Genomic DNA, 15,617 nt, shown 5'->3' on the forward strand with positions numbered 1-15,617 from the left:
CCACACCAGATTAGCACTCAAGCAATGGAGAGAGAAATCAAGGGGCCTGTGACCTGAAGTTACATTAAAGAAAGGCCCTCTAAGAATGTGAACCTTGCCATAGATGGTTTATTGTGTCAGTAATTACATGGGAGGTAAAAGAATGCAGCTAAAATGGAGGACTTACCCACCTATCACTACCTAAGACAGGTTATTCTTCAGCAATCCTGGTTAAGCAGCACAGCAAGGCTAAAGCTGAGCTGTAGTTCTTGCACACTCAAAGGTTTCTGTGCCTCTTGACATGAAGAAGCTGGAAGGGAAGGTAGAGCCAGACACCCTTTTCCAGCCTCCCATGGAGAGATGAGGGGTTCTCCTCCCTCAACAGCCACAATCCATGAGTCAAGCATGGAAACAGATACCAGTCTGCCCAAGCCAGTCAGCCATATGATTGAAGACAAGGTTTGTTCCTTACAGGTGCAGTAAAAAGAAAACAGAAAAATTAAACACATGCAATGCTTCTGGTCTTTATTGTTGCTGTAGAGTAACTGGTACATAGTTAAAACATTCTAATAATATCATCAGTGAAATCTGAAAACTAAGGCTTTCTGTAGGTTTGTAGTGTCCTGGTGTTTCCTTTCACACAGTGCACATATAAAATCAAGTTATCAAAACACAGATCTTTTTTAAACAACACCGATTGATGCAATGCACAAAACTAGGAACTACATTTCCTATGATCAAGACAACACCTTACAGACCAGCTTTGGGCCTTGCAGTTTTGAAGTCAAGAGAAAAATGTCTTGGTCTGACATCCTGCTACCCAGGTGAGCCTGATGACACACAGATATGGCAGGATTTCAAACTTCTGTTCTGAGCAGAGAGAAAGAAACACCCTGATGCTGATGAGGAAAGAGCAGCATCCTTAGAGCACAGCATTGATCCCAAACAATGTATGCAAGACCCAGCAAGACCTGCAGGCCCTGCAGACAGAGCTCAGAGGGGCAGCTCTGGGACTACAAGAGGTGAACTGGGACAAACCTGCTACTGAGTGAGATGAGACCCAGTGCCAATCCATGTCCCATGGAAGAGGGCTATGTGATTCCTGGAGTACTAGCACCTTTATCCCAACAGCACTGAAAAAATTTCCAAGTGATTCACCCAGCAGAGAATCACAGAATGATTTAGGAGAGAAAAGATCACTGAGTCTAACTGTAAACCCAGCACTGCCAAGTCCACCACTAAACCATGTCCTTAAATGCCAACTTAGTGATCTTTGAAAAGGGACACAGGGTAGGAACAAAGTAGTCTCCAAGAAATCTGTATATCAGAACCTTTTGATTAAAAAGCTACATTTTCCCCAGCGGGACAAAAAGCATTCACAGAAAAAGCTTCCCCCAGTTCCTTAATCACTTTTTAAACAAAGAAGCTTCTCCATCCACAAAACTTTTAGTTTTTATTCAACGTTTTTCCCATCTTGCATTTCTAATTGACCTAAAAAATGATGCACATAATCTAAACATCTACATCAAACAGAAAGCCAACACCCTTCCCTGTGAGAGGAGGATTCTTCACTTACCACTCACTCTGCATCATGGAGTTTGGCATTGCAAACGTGACATTACCAGCTGAAAAACAGATAATTCTTTCTCTTTGATCCAAACACATAAGGGAAGAAGATGAATTACAGATTTTGCAGGATGTTTTTACCACATTACAGTTGGCTACATGTTTGGCTCCTCCAGCTGAGAGGAAATCCCTTGTAAGGGTCAATGATGGATTGCATTGACTTCATTTTCAGAGCCCAACTTTAATTACACAGAGACATACATCCTGTAGCGTGCCATGACCAAGACTCACACTGATGTTCCTGGTACATCTGATGACACCACAAAGTTCTCTGAATGACCGAGAAAAGCGTAGCTGGTATTTTATGTCACCAACACATGGAACCTGTCCTCTGAAGTCATTCCTGAAGATGATGTTAAGGCTATTGGAGTAGGCTGGCTATGGTTACTCCTGGTATGAAAGCACAGCCGTGGCTCAGGACAGACTGGAAGAAGCCTTTTAGGTCTCCTCTGCATTAACCACAAATGAGGTTTTTAGGTTTTCCCTTGCAGTGGGTTACCTGAATGTGCAGGGTATTGGCTGAAGAGAAGACAGGCTATGGAAGTTTAAGCTGCAACCATGCCTGTGATATCACAGAACTGCTTTAAAAAAAGACCTCCTTCCACTCATGACAATGCAACACCAGTTGTCAGGTACACAAATACAAACATGAAAAAACCATTAAGCAATATAATCCTAAATATAAACCTACTTTTATTTATTTTTAAGAAAAAAGGGATTAAAAATTTTGAAGTAAACCAGATGGCTTCAAGTACTTTCCACATAATAAACAATTATTATAAGCATAGATTAAAAAAGACTTGTCACCTTGCAAGGGACAGTTGAATAGAGGCTGGTGATTTGTCCAAAAAATGGTCTTTAAAACAAACACATTAAGACAACATGCTTAGTGTTGTAATTTAGAAGCAAACAGGTGTGTCCACCATGCTGACCCAACACTTGAGATACACAGCACAGTACGAGGTACATTTTGCACTCTGGACTTCCACATTTCACAGCAACGCCACTCAGCAAACAGAGCCAGGCCACCTAGGTCCAGCTCAAACGAGCCCTCATGCAACAAAAAACCAAATATTTAGTAAGTCAGGAAGGTTTTGCAGCAATACAATTGTTCAAGTTGTCTAAAATTTTGGAGGTTGCAAAACAATTTAACCTGAAGACCTGAAGTATCTACGAAGCGCTGGCAATATTTCTGTCTTTTTCTAGGTGAGCATGAACATTACTTTTATTATATATAACAAGGGCCAAGTGCCTTGTCTGAGTTTAAGCCTTCAGGTTTCGTGAATGTCATGAAAATAAGGGAAAGTACCAAAAGTTGTGAAGGAGGTTGAAAAAGTAATGATGTCATCAGGAAACAAAGCCAGTATGCAAAGGGAAGATGCAGCTCTTCCCTGTGCTAAGTCAAAAACTCAAACCCATCTCTTGTACCACCACGGACAGAACCATTGCATTTCAACAGGTCTGTCTGACAAGACCAAACAATCATCCTGCTTATGTACATGGACACGTGAAATGCCAAAGGAAGCAATGTGAAAACTAAAATTAATACTACAAAAATTTAGAAAAAGAAAAAAGGTATCTTGCCTATTCTGAAAACAAAATAAAATGTTTTCAACCAAAGAATGTCTACAAGGTTACAAGGAAGCCTTTTTTAAAAACATTTTCCAGTTATTCAGAGACAAACAGCTACTTTTGCTCTGTGAGAAAAAAAATACCAATAAACCAATGAAAAACCAGCTCCCCTATCCTGCAGCTCTGCATACTACAGTAGGAACAAGTCTCCCACAGCTAACAGGGAGACTAGAACAGTATGAAACACTGAGAGATAAAAATTTAGCTGCACAGGTCTATTAAATAATCAGCAAACACTTAAATGGAGGCAGAGTGAGCACTGTACTGATTTCTATAGTATGACACAAGACTGCAAGGCTTAAAAATCCTCCTGAGTGACCAAGCCAAAATAGTTCAATAGTTGGTAGGTTCAGTAGTGTTTGGAAAAGCTTATGCAAAAATATTACTGCAAAATAAGTTTGACTATTTGAAATAGAAAAAAGAAACAGAACAATTTCTCCTTCAACTTTCATCTACCATCAAAACTTACCAGTTTTCCAAATTTGGTGCTTACTTCACACCAATGTCACTCTAAAGAAATCATACATCTGCCTCTCTTTGCTGAACTGTTTGGGTTTCTACATGAAACTTCAGTGCACATCACATTTATTAATGTCCTTATGATTGTTCAGTAATCCAGCAATTTGTTTCTTAATGACAGCAGAATGCAGTTGCTAGCTGCTTGTGAGAGCAATGTTGAAATTACATTCAGAGATTAAAAATTACCATTTTCACGTGTAGCAATAACTAATATTTTTCTTTCTCTTCACAGAATCATGTGCAAATGTCTAACAGTGGCAATAGTAAAAGACACTTCTCATGCAAAAATTGTTCCCTGTGCAAAAAATTTGCAGGGCATCTCAAAACTACCCTTCCTCTGCCCCGGAACTATTTGATTTTTACTTTCGTGTCGTGAAATTTCTGTTGCTTTTTAAAATACTGATGGCAAGCGAGTTCAATGAGTTCCAGCCCACCAAATATCTTTTGCTGCACAACGAAAAAGATGATCATGGCTGCAAAGTACCACTGTGCAAAGCTGTACAGGTAGAGCAGCGCCAGCATTCCCAGTGGGAACACCGTCCAGTAGAGGAGTGAGGCGCACTTCACCGCCAGGACCCTGAGCTCGGATTTACAGGGCGGGACAATGCTTTGCCCAGCTGCACTGAAGCATCTTCCACCTTCGTAGAAGTGTCGCAGTCTCTCCTCTTTCTCTTCCCAGCGCTGCCGGCACCAAAGCTGCAGCTCCTCCTTGGAAGTGGGCACTGTCTCTATGGGGTATCTCTGGACATGGAAGTGAATCTCCTTTGGGAAGTTTCCTTTCAAAAGGTGCTTCTCTGTCTGAGGAATGTTTTGAGGGTACGCCACAGTTATGTCATGGATGGCATCGAGGTTGTCACCTAGAAGAAAGATTTGGGGGGAAAAAGATCAATACAGATTATGCAACATTCAGAATACTAATCTGCTTCAAGACATGATTGAAAACTGTCAAAATTATGGCAGAAATCCCAGAAATCACATAGATACATTAATTATGCAGACTGTGTTTCATCTGCTAGAATATCTAAAGGCTGAAAGGTCAAACTTTTCCCAATCATTGCCTGTTCTGAATCTGAACAAAAAGCTTTGGAACAAGATTATACACAGTACAAACTAATGCAGAATTACAATAGTAAGAGAATTAAGTCAAATGTAAAGGAGGGAAGAGGCACATCTGGTCTTGGATAACGAGTGCTGTATGTGAGTCTGATGTTCAGCTGTTTGGGTAAAGGGAGCACAGCTAACCATTCAAACAGCAATTGCGCATTAGAAATTCAAGGGGCTATTGATGAAAAAAAAAAAAAACCCTAGTCTTCATTAGCATGCCTGATTGAGCCAACATTTTTGAAAGAATATCAGTATTGCCAAAACAGGGCTTGCTAGAGCATCCTTGTACGAAGTGTTTTTACATTTTTGCACTTTCCAAATACCGTCTTTATCCCCAGCCTCTGAACAGACATTCTTTTTAGATTTCATAAAGAAAATTCTGCTAGTGTAAAACTGATCTAAAAATAGGCATGTGGTGCACTGGATGTTGCGTAACTGCTAAGTTCTGCCAGCAGTGATTTATGTTGCTGTTTTTATTTGGCTGGCTGGCTCAGAGCAAAATAGAATTGGAGACTAAAAGCTGTCTCCAGTTGCAGCAATTGAAGACTTTTGTTCTCACAGATGATGCCACTTCTTGCAAAGATGATCAAAACCTACTCTTTAGCCCCACTCTTCATTTTCATTTCCTCTCCTTCCCTGGCATTTTGGTTTTCCTTTACAGCCCTAAAAATGACAGGGCCAGAATAGAAAGTTACTTTAAAAGGCCATGTTCAAAATGATGTATCTAAAGTTCAACTCCAAATATCACAAGAGAGGGAAAAACCCTATTCAGCCTTTCAGAGTATTTTATAACTGTGCTGTCTTGAAGCAATCTCTCTTGGACAGTTTTGTGGTAGGTTACTTGGGGTTTTCAAGAGATTTATATGGCTCCTTGGAGGTCTATCAGAGCAAAACTCAAGATTCCATCTTTTGTCTAGCTCTGGGATCACCTCTGAACTGGGCAGATAATCCCTGTATTCTGCACAGGTAAAACCTATCAGATCTCTTTCCAAGAGATGCCAAAATTGATCATGTCTTAGAAACTCAGCCCTTACAAAGGGAAATAATTGCCAGCCTGTTGCACCTTAGCACAAAACATTTTAGTTTTGAGAACAGCTTGCATTTTAACTCCCCTATTCCAAATATTTCTACCATCAGATTTACAGTCATCCTGCAGGACAGACATCTATCCCTTACTTCCTGGCCCAACCAGGGGAAGGGCTGCTATATAAACCTCCAAGAGATTTCCATCTCTTACAATCTCCCTCCTCCTGATTCTCCATAGCTCCCCAGGTCTAGTGGAACATAAAACCTACACACTCTTACCTCAAAAGGGAAGACAGAAAAGTCCAGCCTTCCTGATAGCCTTGCATCAAAAAAGGCTTTTATGAAATGAGTTTTTGGCCAGATGAGTTTCTTGCACATCTTGCAGTCATTCATATCTGGGCAGCTAAACTATCAGTCTGCCAACTTGAAAAATCAAGTCTTTACACTTAAGGGCCACTGGCATACAGACCACAGGTAATAAATCATCAGATCTAGTTAAGACACAGATTTTCTGACTCTGTGCAGGCAGGACTCCCTGCACTCACATAGCTGGTCTGATGGCTTTAGCACGCAGGTATATTTCTCCCCATGAATTCCTGATCGGAAACAGGAAAGCCTCTACTCCTTGCCTATGGATCCATAGCCTCCCCAGACAAGATACCTTCCAGCACCAGTCTGGCTTCCCACCAGACTGCAGAAGGTCTAGACTACATTATGGCTTCTTAGTTAGTCACACAGAACAAAGCTCAAAGAGCTGCACAGAGGAAGGTGGATGTTACTGTTTTGACATTACACATGGGGAAATTGAGGCAAAGAACAATTACATGGCCTGCTCTGTGTGTCCAGCTGGAACCAGTATCTCCTAATTCCAGGCTGCAAGGCTCACCTATGAAAGTGTATTTTACCCAAGAAGAAAAGAAACTTCAAAGGTATATTTAGCATATCTGAAAGAACAGACATATCAGAAAGAGAGAAGACCAGAATACCAGGTTTCATATGTAAGAGGCCCCTTGCTTGGGTCATCCATATTTAATAACTCCACACAAATGGCAGCCTGAAGCTTTAATTCCCTGGCAAGGCAAGCTACAAGACAATCTGCTAAAAGGAAGAAAAGTCACCAGAGCAGACAAAGGTAGACCATTCTTGAGAAAGGGACAAAATTTCCTTAGGCTAGGTTTAATCAGGCAGCTCTGAACCTGCATTTTTGAGCATCTTTACTGTTTCTTTCCCTGTGAAGTTAGGCTGTTGTCTCTGCAATCTGGAGATATCTAACAACACGTGTTTCAGATCCATAGCAAAGTGCCAGTCAACTAGAAAATCAAGTGATCATAAGTGAAGACATGTGGCAGCCAGTGACTTAAGGATGTTTCTTCAACCTGAATTTAAAGACCTGCTTCAACAACCTGTTTCTGCTAGTTTTGAAAAAAAAAATTCCCTGTGGGAAACCACATCATTCTACATCTCTGGTGGGTCAAAAAAAAAGTAAGCAAACATATCTGTTCACAGCTCAGAGAAGCTGAGGAGGACAAAACACTTGCAATATTTTCAGTGACATCTGAGGGATTGTCTTTATCCTGTGAGTATCCATGACCCCTTGAGGAAGGAATGAAGGACAAAGGAAATCAAATAATGTTCAGAGATTTGCATCTGAAATCTAATTAAGCTAAGAAACTGCCATTTAGGCTAAAACCTCAGGCAGGTAGCCCAGCTCCTCAGGACAAATAGAAACACCAGTTTCAGTAGCTTTACAGTTCCATGACTTTCTTCCTGCAGTAGTAGAACTATGTATCCTTCATACTCAAGAATAATATTTTGTCTCATGCTTTGTAAGAGCACCTCAGAAAAGGAAAGCTTCCTGCAGTGCTCAGGAGTGAATATAAAGTTTATTTCTAACTATTGTTAAATGCCTGTAAACTGCACAACACGCAGACGATGATTAATCCATGTGGCAGTCTCCATTTTGGGATGACAAAATGCCTCAAAAGCACTATTCTTTAACTTACTGAACTTTCTGTGCCCAATCAAAGTTATTTATATTTAAGCTCTCTTGATACACGACATTACTTCAGGCAATTACAATGCACAGCTTGTTGCTTTGGGCACTGGACTCAGAGGTGGCACGGGGAGAACTTGACCAGGCTCAGGACCAAAATATCAGCATCAGAGAAAGACATGGCTTTTTAAAAAACGCTTCCAAGGGAAAATGAGAACGTTTTCTTTTACTACACCAGTTGTTCAATCAGAATTTTTATCCTGCAGCATCTGGTAGCCCCGTACATCTCAGTTTCTGCAACCCCCTGCCCCAGCAAACCTGAGTACACATTCCCAATAAGCTATCACACAATACATGTGCTCTATACACTGGCACAGCCAGCCAGCTTCTTTTATCTCATCACCTACCATAAACCTTTACAACCAAGAGCCTCTTACTAGGTTCAAAATAAAGATGTAACAGGTAAACTGAAAATTACTTTTAATTGTGTGTTCAATAATACCATGGCAGCACAGTATTTTTATTCCAGGGGAAAAAACCCTGAATGTAAAAGGCAGGATTAAATGATTTTCAGCTTCCTTCAAACACATTCACAAAGAGAATATTGCAGTGCAGCTACAAGTGCAGACAATTGCCGGAGGAGAAGCTCAGCCCTACAACACAATCCTGAGTAAGTGGGATGGACCCAGCCCCTGGTCCTGGATGGATGGATGGATGGGCTCATTCCCTGTGCTAAAGCTTTCCTTGGGAGCTCAAGCACAGCCTTTTCCTCAGTTCTGACTCACACCAACCACAAGGACATTTGCTTGTTCCTACCCAGCAATGCTGAGCAAGCTCACTGTGAGACAAAGGGATCTGTACAAGCCAGGGCCAAAATAATGACTCAGAACAGGAGCTCTGAAAGCCAAAATGACCACCAATGAGCTAAAAAATAGGATGGCTCCAAGGCAAATCCATGCAATGAACTGCTCAGACTCTCAGCAACCTCAAAGATGAATTCAAGTCTCCTTGGCGTTAACATGGGTGGCTATTACCCATTTCCATCCCTACCAAGGATCTCAGGAACCCAAATTTGTCCTATTTTGGTTATCATTGACATTCCTTTACACCTCACAAGGATTATACTGGCTCCTTCCCTGCTCTGATCCAGCAGAGAGGATGCTATTCTTAACCAGGGTACATCACAGAACAGCAGCTGATGAGCTGCTGAGCCACCACAGGGAGAGGCACACAGAGATGCTCTCACAACAGAATATTCATTCTTAAATTAAGCTGCTCTGTTGAAAGTGGAACCTGTATGTGAGACCCTTGTCCATCCTACCTCCCAGCTCAATATAGCTTCTACTGTATTGCTGCAAAATGACATACCTGTCCCTCCATTGCACAGCTCCAGATATTTAATACATTTCCAGGTATCCATTAAATACTAACTGTTGCTCGCCCACCTATGCCTTAATATCCCCCACCCTATTCACATTTCCTTAGGAAACCTGATAGGAGGAGGCCTGGCACTTCTGTAGATAAACTGATCAGCAAGATAATGAAAGAAAAGATGGAAGCAAGTAGAAGAAAACTTGTCAGGTTATACAATATCTGAATATTTTATGTTAGCCTTAAACACAGATATGCTTTTGGACATGAAAACAAAAGCCATCTAAAACTGCTTACTGGGAAATATTACTGTCTTGGCTCACGAGATTTGAGTGATTTTTCTTTGAGAACACAGTATCAGGAGGGAGCAGCTTCAAGGATTTACAGCTCCTCCTGGGAAGTATCATGCTTCTGAGGATTTAAAACTTCAGGCAGCCCTCTTTAAAGCATCGGTGTCAGCTGGGGTTAATCTAAATCACTTTCAACTCAGTAGTTATTGGAAATCTTTTTTAGGTAAGTGTAGCAATCAAATAAGCAAACAAAAAAAGACAGAATGATAATGCTGCTTTGATTAACAGAGAAGAGTGATCCTGCATACCAATTCTTTCTATACCTATCTGATTTTCCACTGGCATTGTGATACAAGGAGAGAGGGAGACCTTCCACCTGCTGACACTAAGGAGTTAAGGACACTGCACCTCTTGGTCCTTGAGGGTGGAAGCCAGGGGAAAGGACAGCTCTGTCTGCTTTCTGCCGCCCAGCAGGAAGGAAATGTGCTCTGGGTGCTGCATACAGGAGTAGAGGACTAGTGGGATCCCATACCAGGTACCTCCAGACAAGACAGTACAAAGATCAAGAGATGTAAGGACATCCTCACGGCTATCAGCAACCATTACATGTGCTTAATGCTGTTGCTAAATACATTTAAATCACATAGTTTTGCAGCCTGATGCTACATCTCATTAATGTGTAAACAATACCACTAACTGAAGCTGCTGAGAGGGTGGTGGTGGGGAAGGCGATCCAATTTGACTTTGAAATCTCTGTAAATACCTCATTTAATTATTTTAAGACCAGAGGGAATGTTATCATCATCTAATCTGATCTCCCGAATGACACAGGAGCTTATGCAGAACACTGCTTTTGGTTCTGCCATGGGATGTGGTGAGACAGACATCCCACACTGCCCTAAAGCTCTTACCATGAGATAAGCAGTTCCCCTAATTAATCAGGGGGGCGTGTATGTGTCTGTGTGCATTATTTTTGTACTTCCACTTCCTGACCACGTAACTTGTCTAAATTAGAGACCTGTCTGCTCACAGAGGTAAGTGGCGGTATGATTTGTCAACCTCAGAAGCTGCTCCTGAACACACTAAATCTACTTAATTGCTGAAATCTCAATATGAAACATGCCTTTTAAAGCTCAAACCCCTTCAGTAACTCTCTGAATCTCTTCTAATATTTCAATATACTTTTCAAAGCATGGGTGCTGGAACCAGTAGAATTTTTCAAAATGGCCTCATTAAGTCCATACACAGGCATCTAGTACTAACATTCCTACTCGCTTCTTGTTTTTTCCACTCTTACCTGTGACAGAGCCTGAGATTCTCACACCTCAGGCTGGTGTCTGCTAATTGGCTCCACCAACTACATCCTGGGCTGCATCCAAATCAGTGTGGCCAGCAGGTCCAGGGAGGGGATTCTCTCCCTCTGCTCCGCTCTAGTGAGACCCCACCTGAAGTGCTGCATCCAGCTCTGGGATCCCCAGCATTAGAAGCACATGGGCCTGTTGGAATAAGGCCAGCAAAGGCCATGAAGATGCTCAGAGTGCTGGAACATCTCTGCTCCAGATAGGCTGAAAGAGTTGTGGTTGTTCAGCCTGGAGAAGAGCCCTGTGGTGACCTCAGAGGACCTTCCAAGCTGAAGGGGGCTACAAGAGAGCTGGAGAGGCAATTTTTACAAGGCATGTAGTGACAGGACAAACAGGAATGGCTTTAAAGTGAGGGAGGGTAGGGTTAGATTAGCTACTAAGAAGAAATTCCTTACTGTGGAGGTGGTAAGGCACTGGCTCACATTGGCCCAAAGCCAGGTTGGATGGGGACTGGAGAAACCTGATCTAGTGGGAGGTGTCCCTGTCCATGGCAGAGGGCTTAAAACCCAATGATCTTTAAGGTCCCTTCCAACCCAAAGCATTCTACGATTTTATGATTCACATTTATTGCTTGAACATGTCTCACCCCTTGCCCTCTCCATCTATAAATTAATAAGGAGGACTGCAGCTAAGGCTGCCAGCTCCCCTCCTCCTCTCCAGACCAAATCAGATGGTTTAATATGGAGCAGTCCAGTTATGCTATCAGAAGTCAGTATTGTGGAAGACCTAAGAGCAGATCAAGAAGTCTCTTATCCTAATCTGCAAGTTAAGATGTATCAAGTGCTAAACTGACCCTTAGTTTGTGGATTAAACTGGACAAAAATCCTGGGCACGGGAATTGAAGCAAAACACCGAAGATTTAGCTCAGAATTAATGCAAGCATTGTTTACACAGCTGTGCTTTACAGGATACATGTAAGTATGGGTTGTGGTGGTGGATTTCATGTGCTTCAGGACAGCTTACAGCCTCCACTAAGGTTTCACAGATAAAACTCAGCCTTGCCACCTCTCCAGACTTGGGGCCTCTAACCCTCCTGCTGTCAAAGTCACAGCCAGCTGGTTTGAAACACCTCATGTGGCTCCTGTCAACACAAACCCATTAATGACTTCAGGAACTGAGACTGCCTGTTAAAAGAGGAATGAATCTCTGTGTAGATGAAGGAAGGATGTGCATGGGAAAGGGGGGATCCAGCTACAGCAACAGGGAATGATCCAGTGGCTCCATCCACAAGACTGCTCAGGAGCTGCTGCTCCTCAGTTCTCCCTCCCTGACTCTGAAGGGTTATTTTACAAATTGCAAAGGAAAAGCTGGTTGAGCTATAAATAAAACACAAAAATATGTGGAGAGAAAGGAATGAAGGGATAAAAGGGTTGGAATAACAAGTTATTTTCAGTCACTGGAGATGACCAGGCAAAACTGACTCACCACTCTTTACTCCATCATTCCCAAACTATATTTATCAAATGCAGATAACAAAATGCCATGTTTATTCCCTTGCCTGCATATCTGCTCTCTCCAAGCCTCCTCTGCTACAAGTCTTCTCTACACACACATATGGGATTTGGTTTTCATAGGTATGTTCCAAGTTAGGTGGAAGAAGACATTGCTGTTTCTAGGCTTATAGGACACCACTGGTTTTTCAAACAGAAAAATGATATTTCATGTAACAGAGAGACACTGACACACTGGTGTGCAACTTTCCAACTCCTCTGAGCTCAAATATGCCTTTCCTGGCAAACAGCCAACCAGCTCAGACGAGAATCACAATTCTGCTTAAAATGAAGATAATTTGCTACACTTCAGTGAAATATTTTCAAAAAACATCATGTGTACTCTACCATGTTACAGTAAGATGTCTTGCTAGGCAGGCAAATGTACCTAAATTAGGAAATGGGTGAGTTATTTTTATTAAAAAAAAAAGCTAAACTAGTCATCCAGGTATTTCTGGAAAGCTAAATATCATTACAATTAAGCAAAAATAAGACACCAGATATCCTTAAAATAAATCATACACAGACATACAGAGCTTATTCTTCTCTTTAAAATAACAGACTACCCATCTAATTTTTCTGTTGCTGCTTGGGCATTTTAAATCCCTGGGAATTTGGGAAAGAAATAACCCACCCCAATGTACATTTTTTTTTGCTGTCTACTTGAATGAACAATCTCTCTCCAATGTAGATGAAATTAAGCATCAATCTCTACAACAGAAAACACATTCCTATTTGAGGCAATCCAGTTCTACCAGAATCCAGCTGCTGTATCTGCAATTTCCACTGCCATTTCTGACTGGTCTCACTGAGTTAACAGTAAAGCAAAACACTCTGAACAGTTTACATACACAACTGTCATACCAATGATGCTCAACATTGCAGGATGTTACTGCTAGGTAAACAACGGAGCCGGCTTAAACCCTGGAATTTTTGGAGAAGAAAAGTGGTACATTTTTAAAGATGCAAGCAGTAGCAGTATGTATAAACTGCCATGCTGTAGTACAACAGCATATGTAGGTTTTTGGGATCCCAATTAAAATACAAGGGTTAAAGAGGTTATACTTCCTCAATCTCCCTGGTCTTCTTATTAGATGTTATTTAATTCCCTCAATTCTTCCAAAACCCTTGCTCATACTCTTTTCAAATGTTTCTATCTCTTTTCTATACTTCTATGATTTGTCAGCATATAAAGTAGGAATTTCTCATAATTTTCTCATCATTTTTAATCGTTGCCTTAAATAAACATTTTGCCAAACCTGCAGACTGAGCATGCAACTTATTTTGAGCCTTGTCTTTGGTAAAGTCACTACAAAATCAGTGTGAGTCACTGTGAGCAGAGAAAACTAATTCACCACAGATACTCAGAAGGAAGTAGCTGTGGCAGATCTTGCTTGGTAATCAACAGATCAAAGTGCACCCCATCTCCTCAGAAATGCCAGGGATTCTTGCTGTCCATCAGCCCTCACTTCAGGCCAGTGGAAGGGTGGTGCTATGAATAGCATAACACCATCCACTGCTGTACTGCAACTGTAGCAATAAGAAATTAAATGATGGCTATTAGAGAAAAGACATTTTACTCTTGGCTTCTAGCACATTACAACTATTCTTTTTTATAATTCAGATATAGAAGTCAGCTTCCTTTCCTCACCTTACTCTGTGTTTCTCCCTTTCTCCAGTTGCTGCAGATGAGTACCCTTTCCTTAATTCAGGGCACTTTGCTGTCTGTGCTCACTACCCACAACCAACCGCTAGAGAGAACTCTTCAACTGCGCACTGACCCGACACCGCCTCCAACCCTGCCCCTTCAGACCGTCCCAGGCATCACTCTCGGGCTTTCAGCAGCCCCAAGAAGAGCAGTCAGGAATCAGGGGACAACTCTGATTCCATGCAATACAACAGATTGCCTGGATGATATACCCAGTACCATTACATTTGGGATACACAACACTGAAAACACATTTTGAGATATTTGATAATACAAATATGGCCCATCCCAAACCAAAACACTAAATGAAAATGTGCCCTGAACCAAAAATAGAGTATGAACTGGATATTGAAAAAAACACCTGCTAGCTGCCACCTCAAATATTTGGATGGAGTGCTTCTGCAGATGTCCTGAGCCGATCTCTTGCACGCCTCACCAATTTGTGCTATTGCCATTCTTGGTCACAGTGGTTTGTTTTCATTTCTGTGTACAAAGCAGGAGGAATGCAGAAAAGCACCAGCAGCTCCACAAGAAGGCATAATTTCAGCACACAGAAAACAGTGATGCTTATAAGCTTTCTCCAATGGATATATACACTAAAGCAATATCAACGATTCAGTTTAACCTTGATTTTGAAACCCAGGACAAGGATTTTGCTCTGAAAACATTTCATTCTCTGCTGTTAAAAAAATTTCTGTCAGCAGCATCTGTTTTATCTGAATTTTCAGCTAAGGCATATTTACATAGAAATGAGCTCGTCTATACATCTCAGGGAGGGAAAATGGTTTGGGGTAGAAAAGCACTCAGGTTTCAACTCAGCAGCAAAGCCCTAGTCATGAAAGAGTCAAGAAAACAGAGCCTCCAACATACTTTATCTTCCCTTCTTTATTGTAACCCTCTAGATGTAACTTAGCCTTTTGAAATTCAACTCTTAACACTGTTAATTCAATTTCCATGTTTTTTTTCCACTGCTGGCTGACCACACAAACCATAGAGCCCCCTGAAACAAGAGTCTCCAGCACTGTGCAAAACAGGCATTTAGACCCATGGCTGCCTGCACCAAGATATGAACTTATAGTTCCCAATCTCCTGGTGCTAAAACAGTTTCCATCAGACCATGATACACACAAGTGAACAAATCTTGTTAAATTTAATCAGCCCAGTACTTGGGGGAGCCATCTTAATCAGAAAGGGATTTAATGAAAAGCCACAACGCCAATGAATACTCTTTAATTACGACTGACTAATATTTATTCACAAAGAGGAATTTGTTTCAGGATTAGTCTGAGACCTGGAAGAAGCCAAAGACATCAATTTAATAATGGAATGCCTAATTAAAGTATAATGGAAACCTAATTGTGATATACTGCTTTGTAGCACACATGATTTATTTAGAACAATTGCTTTTCACTGGGCTCATTAGGGAAAGTTAAACAAAACACGAAAGCAAAAAAGAAGAGGGAAAAACAGACACACTGGAACTTCCAAGATGATTATAATCAACTGATGAAAGACAGT

The 15,617-nt window shown here is 41.3% G+C and overlaps 1 protein-coding gene across 5 annotated transcripts in view; it reads right to left on the reverse strand.

The window, feature by feature from the left end:
• Positions 1-483: 483 nt before the first annotated feature.
• Positions 484-15,617, reverse strand: part of LCLAT1 (lysocardiolipin acyltransferase 1) — a 111,872-nt gene continuing 96,738 nt past the window's right edge. For all 5 annotated transcript variants that reach the window (XM_053937801.1, XM_053937799.1, XM_053937802.1 and 2 more), the window contains one exon: positions 484-4,613. In XM_053937801.1, coding sequence (XP_053793776.1) covers positions 4,105-4,613 — 509 coding nt within the window. In that variant the 3' untranslated portion in view covers positions 484-4,104. The remainder of the gene's footprint in view (positions 4,614-15,617) is intronic.

This window comes from Vidua chalybeata, chromosome 3 (assembly GCF_026979565.1).
Source record: "Vidua chalybeata isolate OUT-0048 chromosome 3, bVidCha1 merged haplotype, whole genome shotgun sequence".
NCBI lineage: Eukaryota > Metazoa > Chordata > Aves > Passeriformes > Viduidae > Vidua > Vidua chalybeata.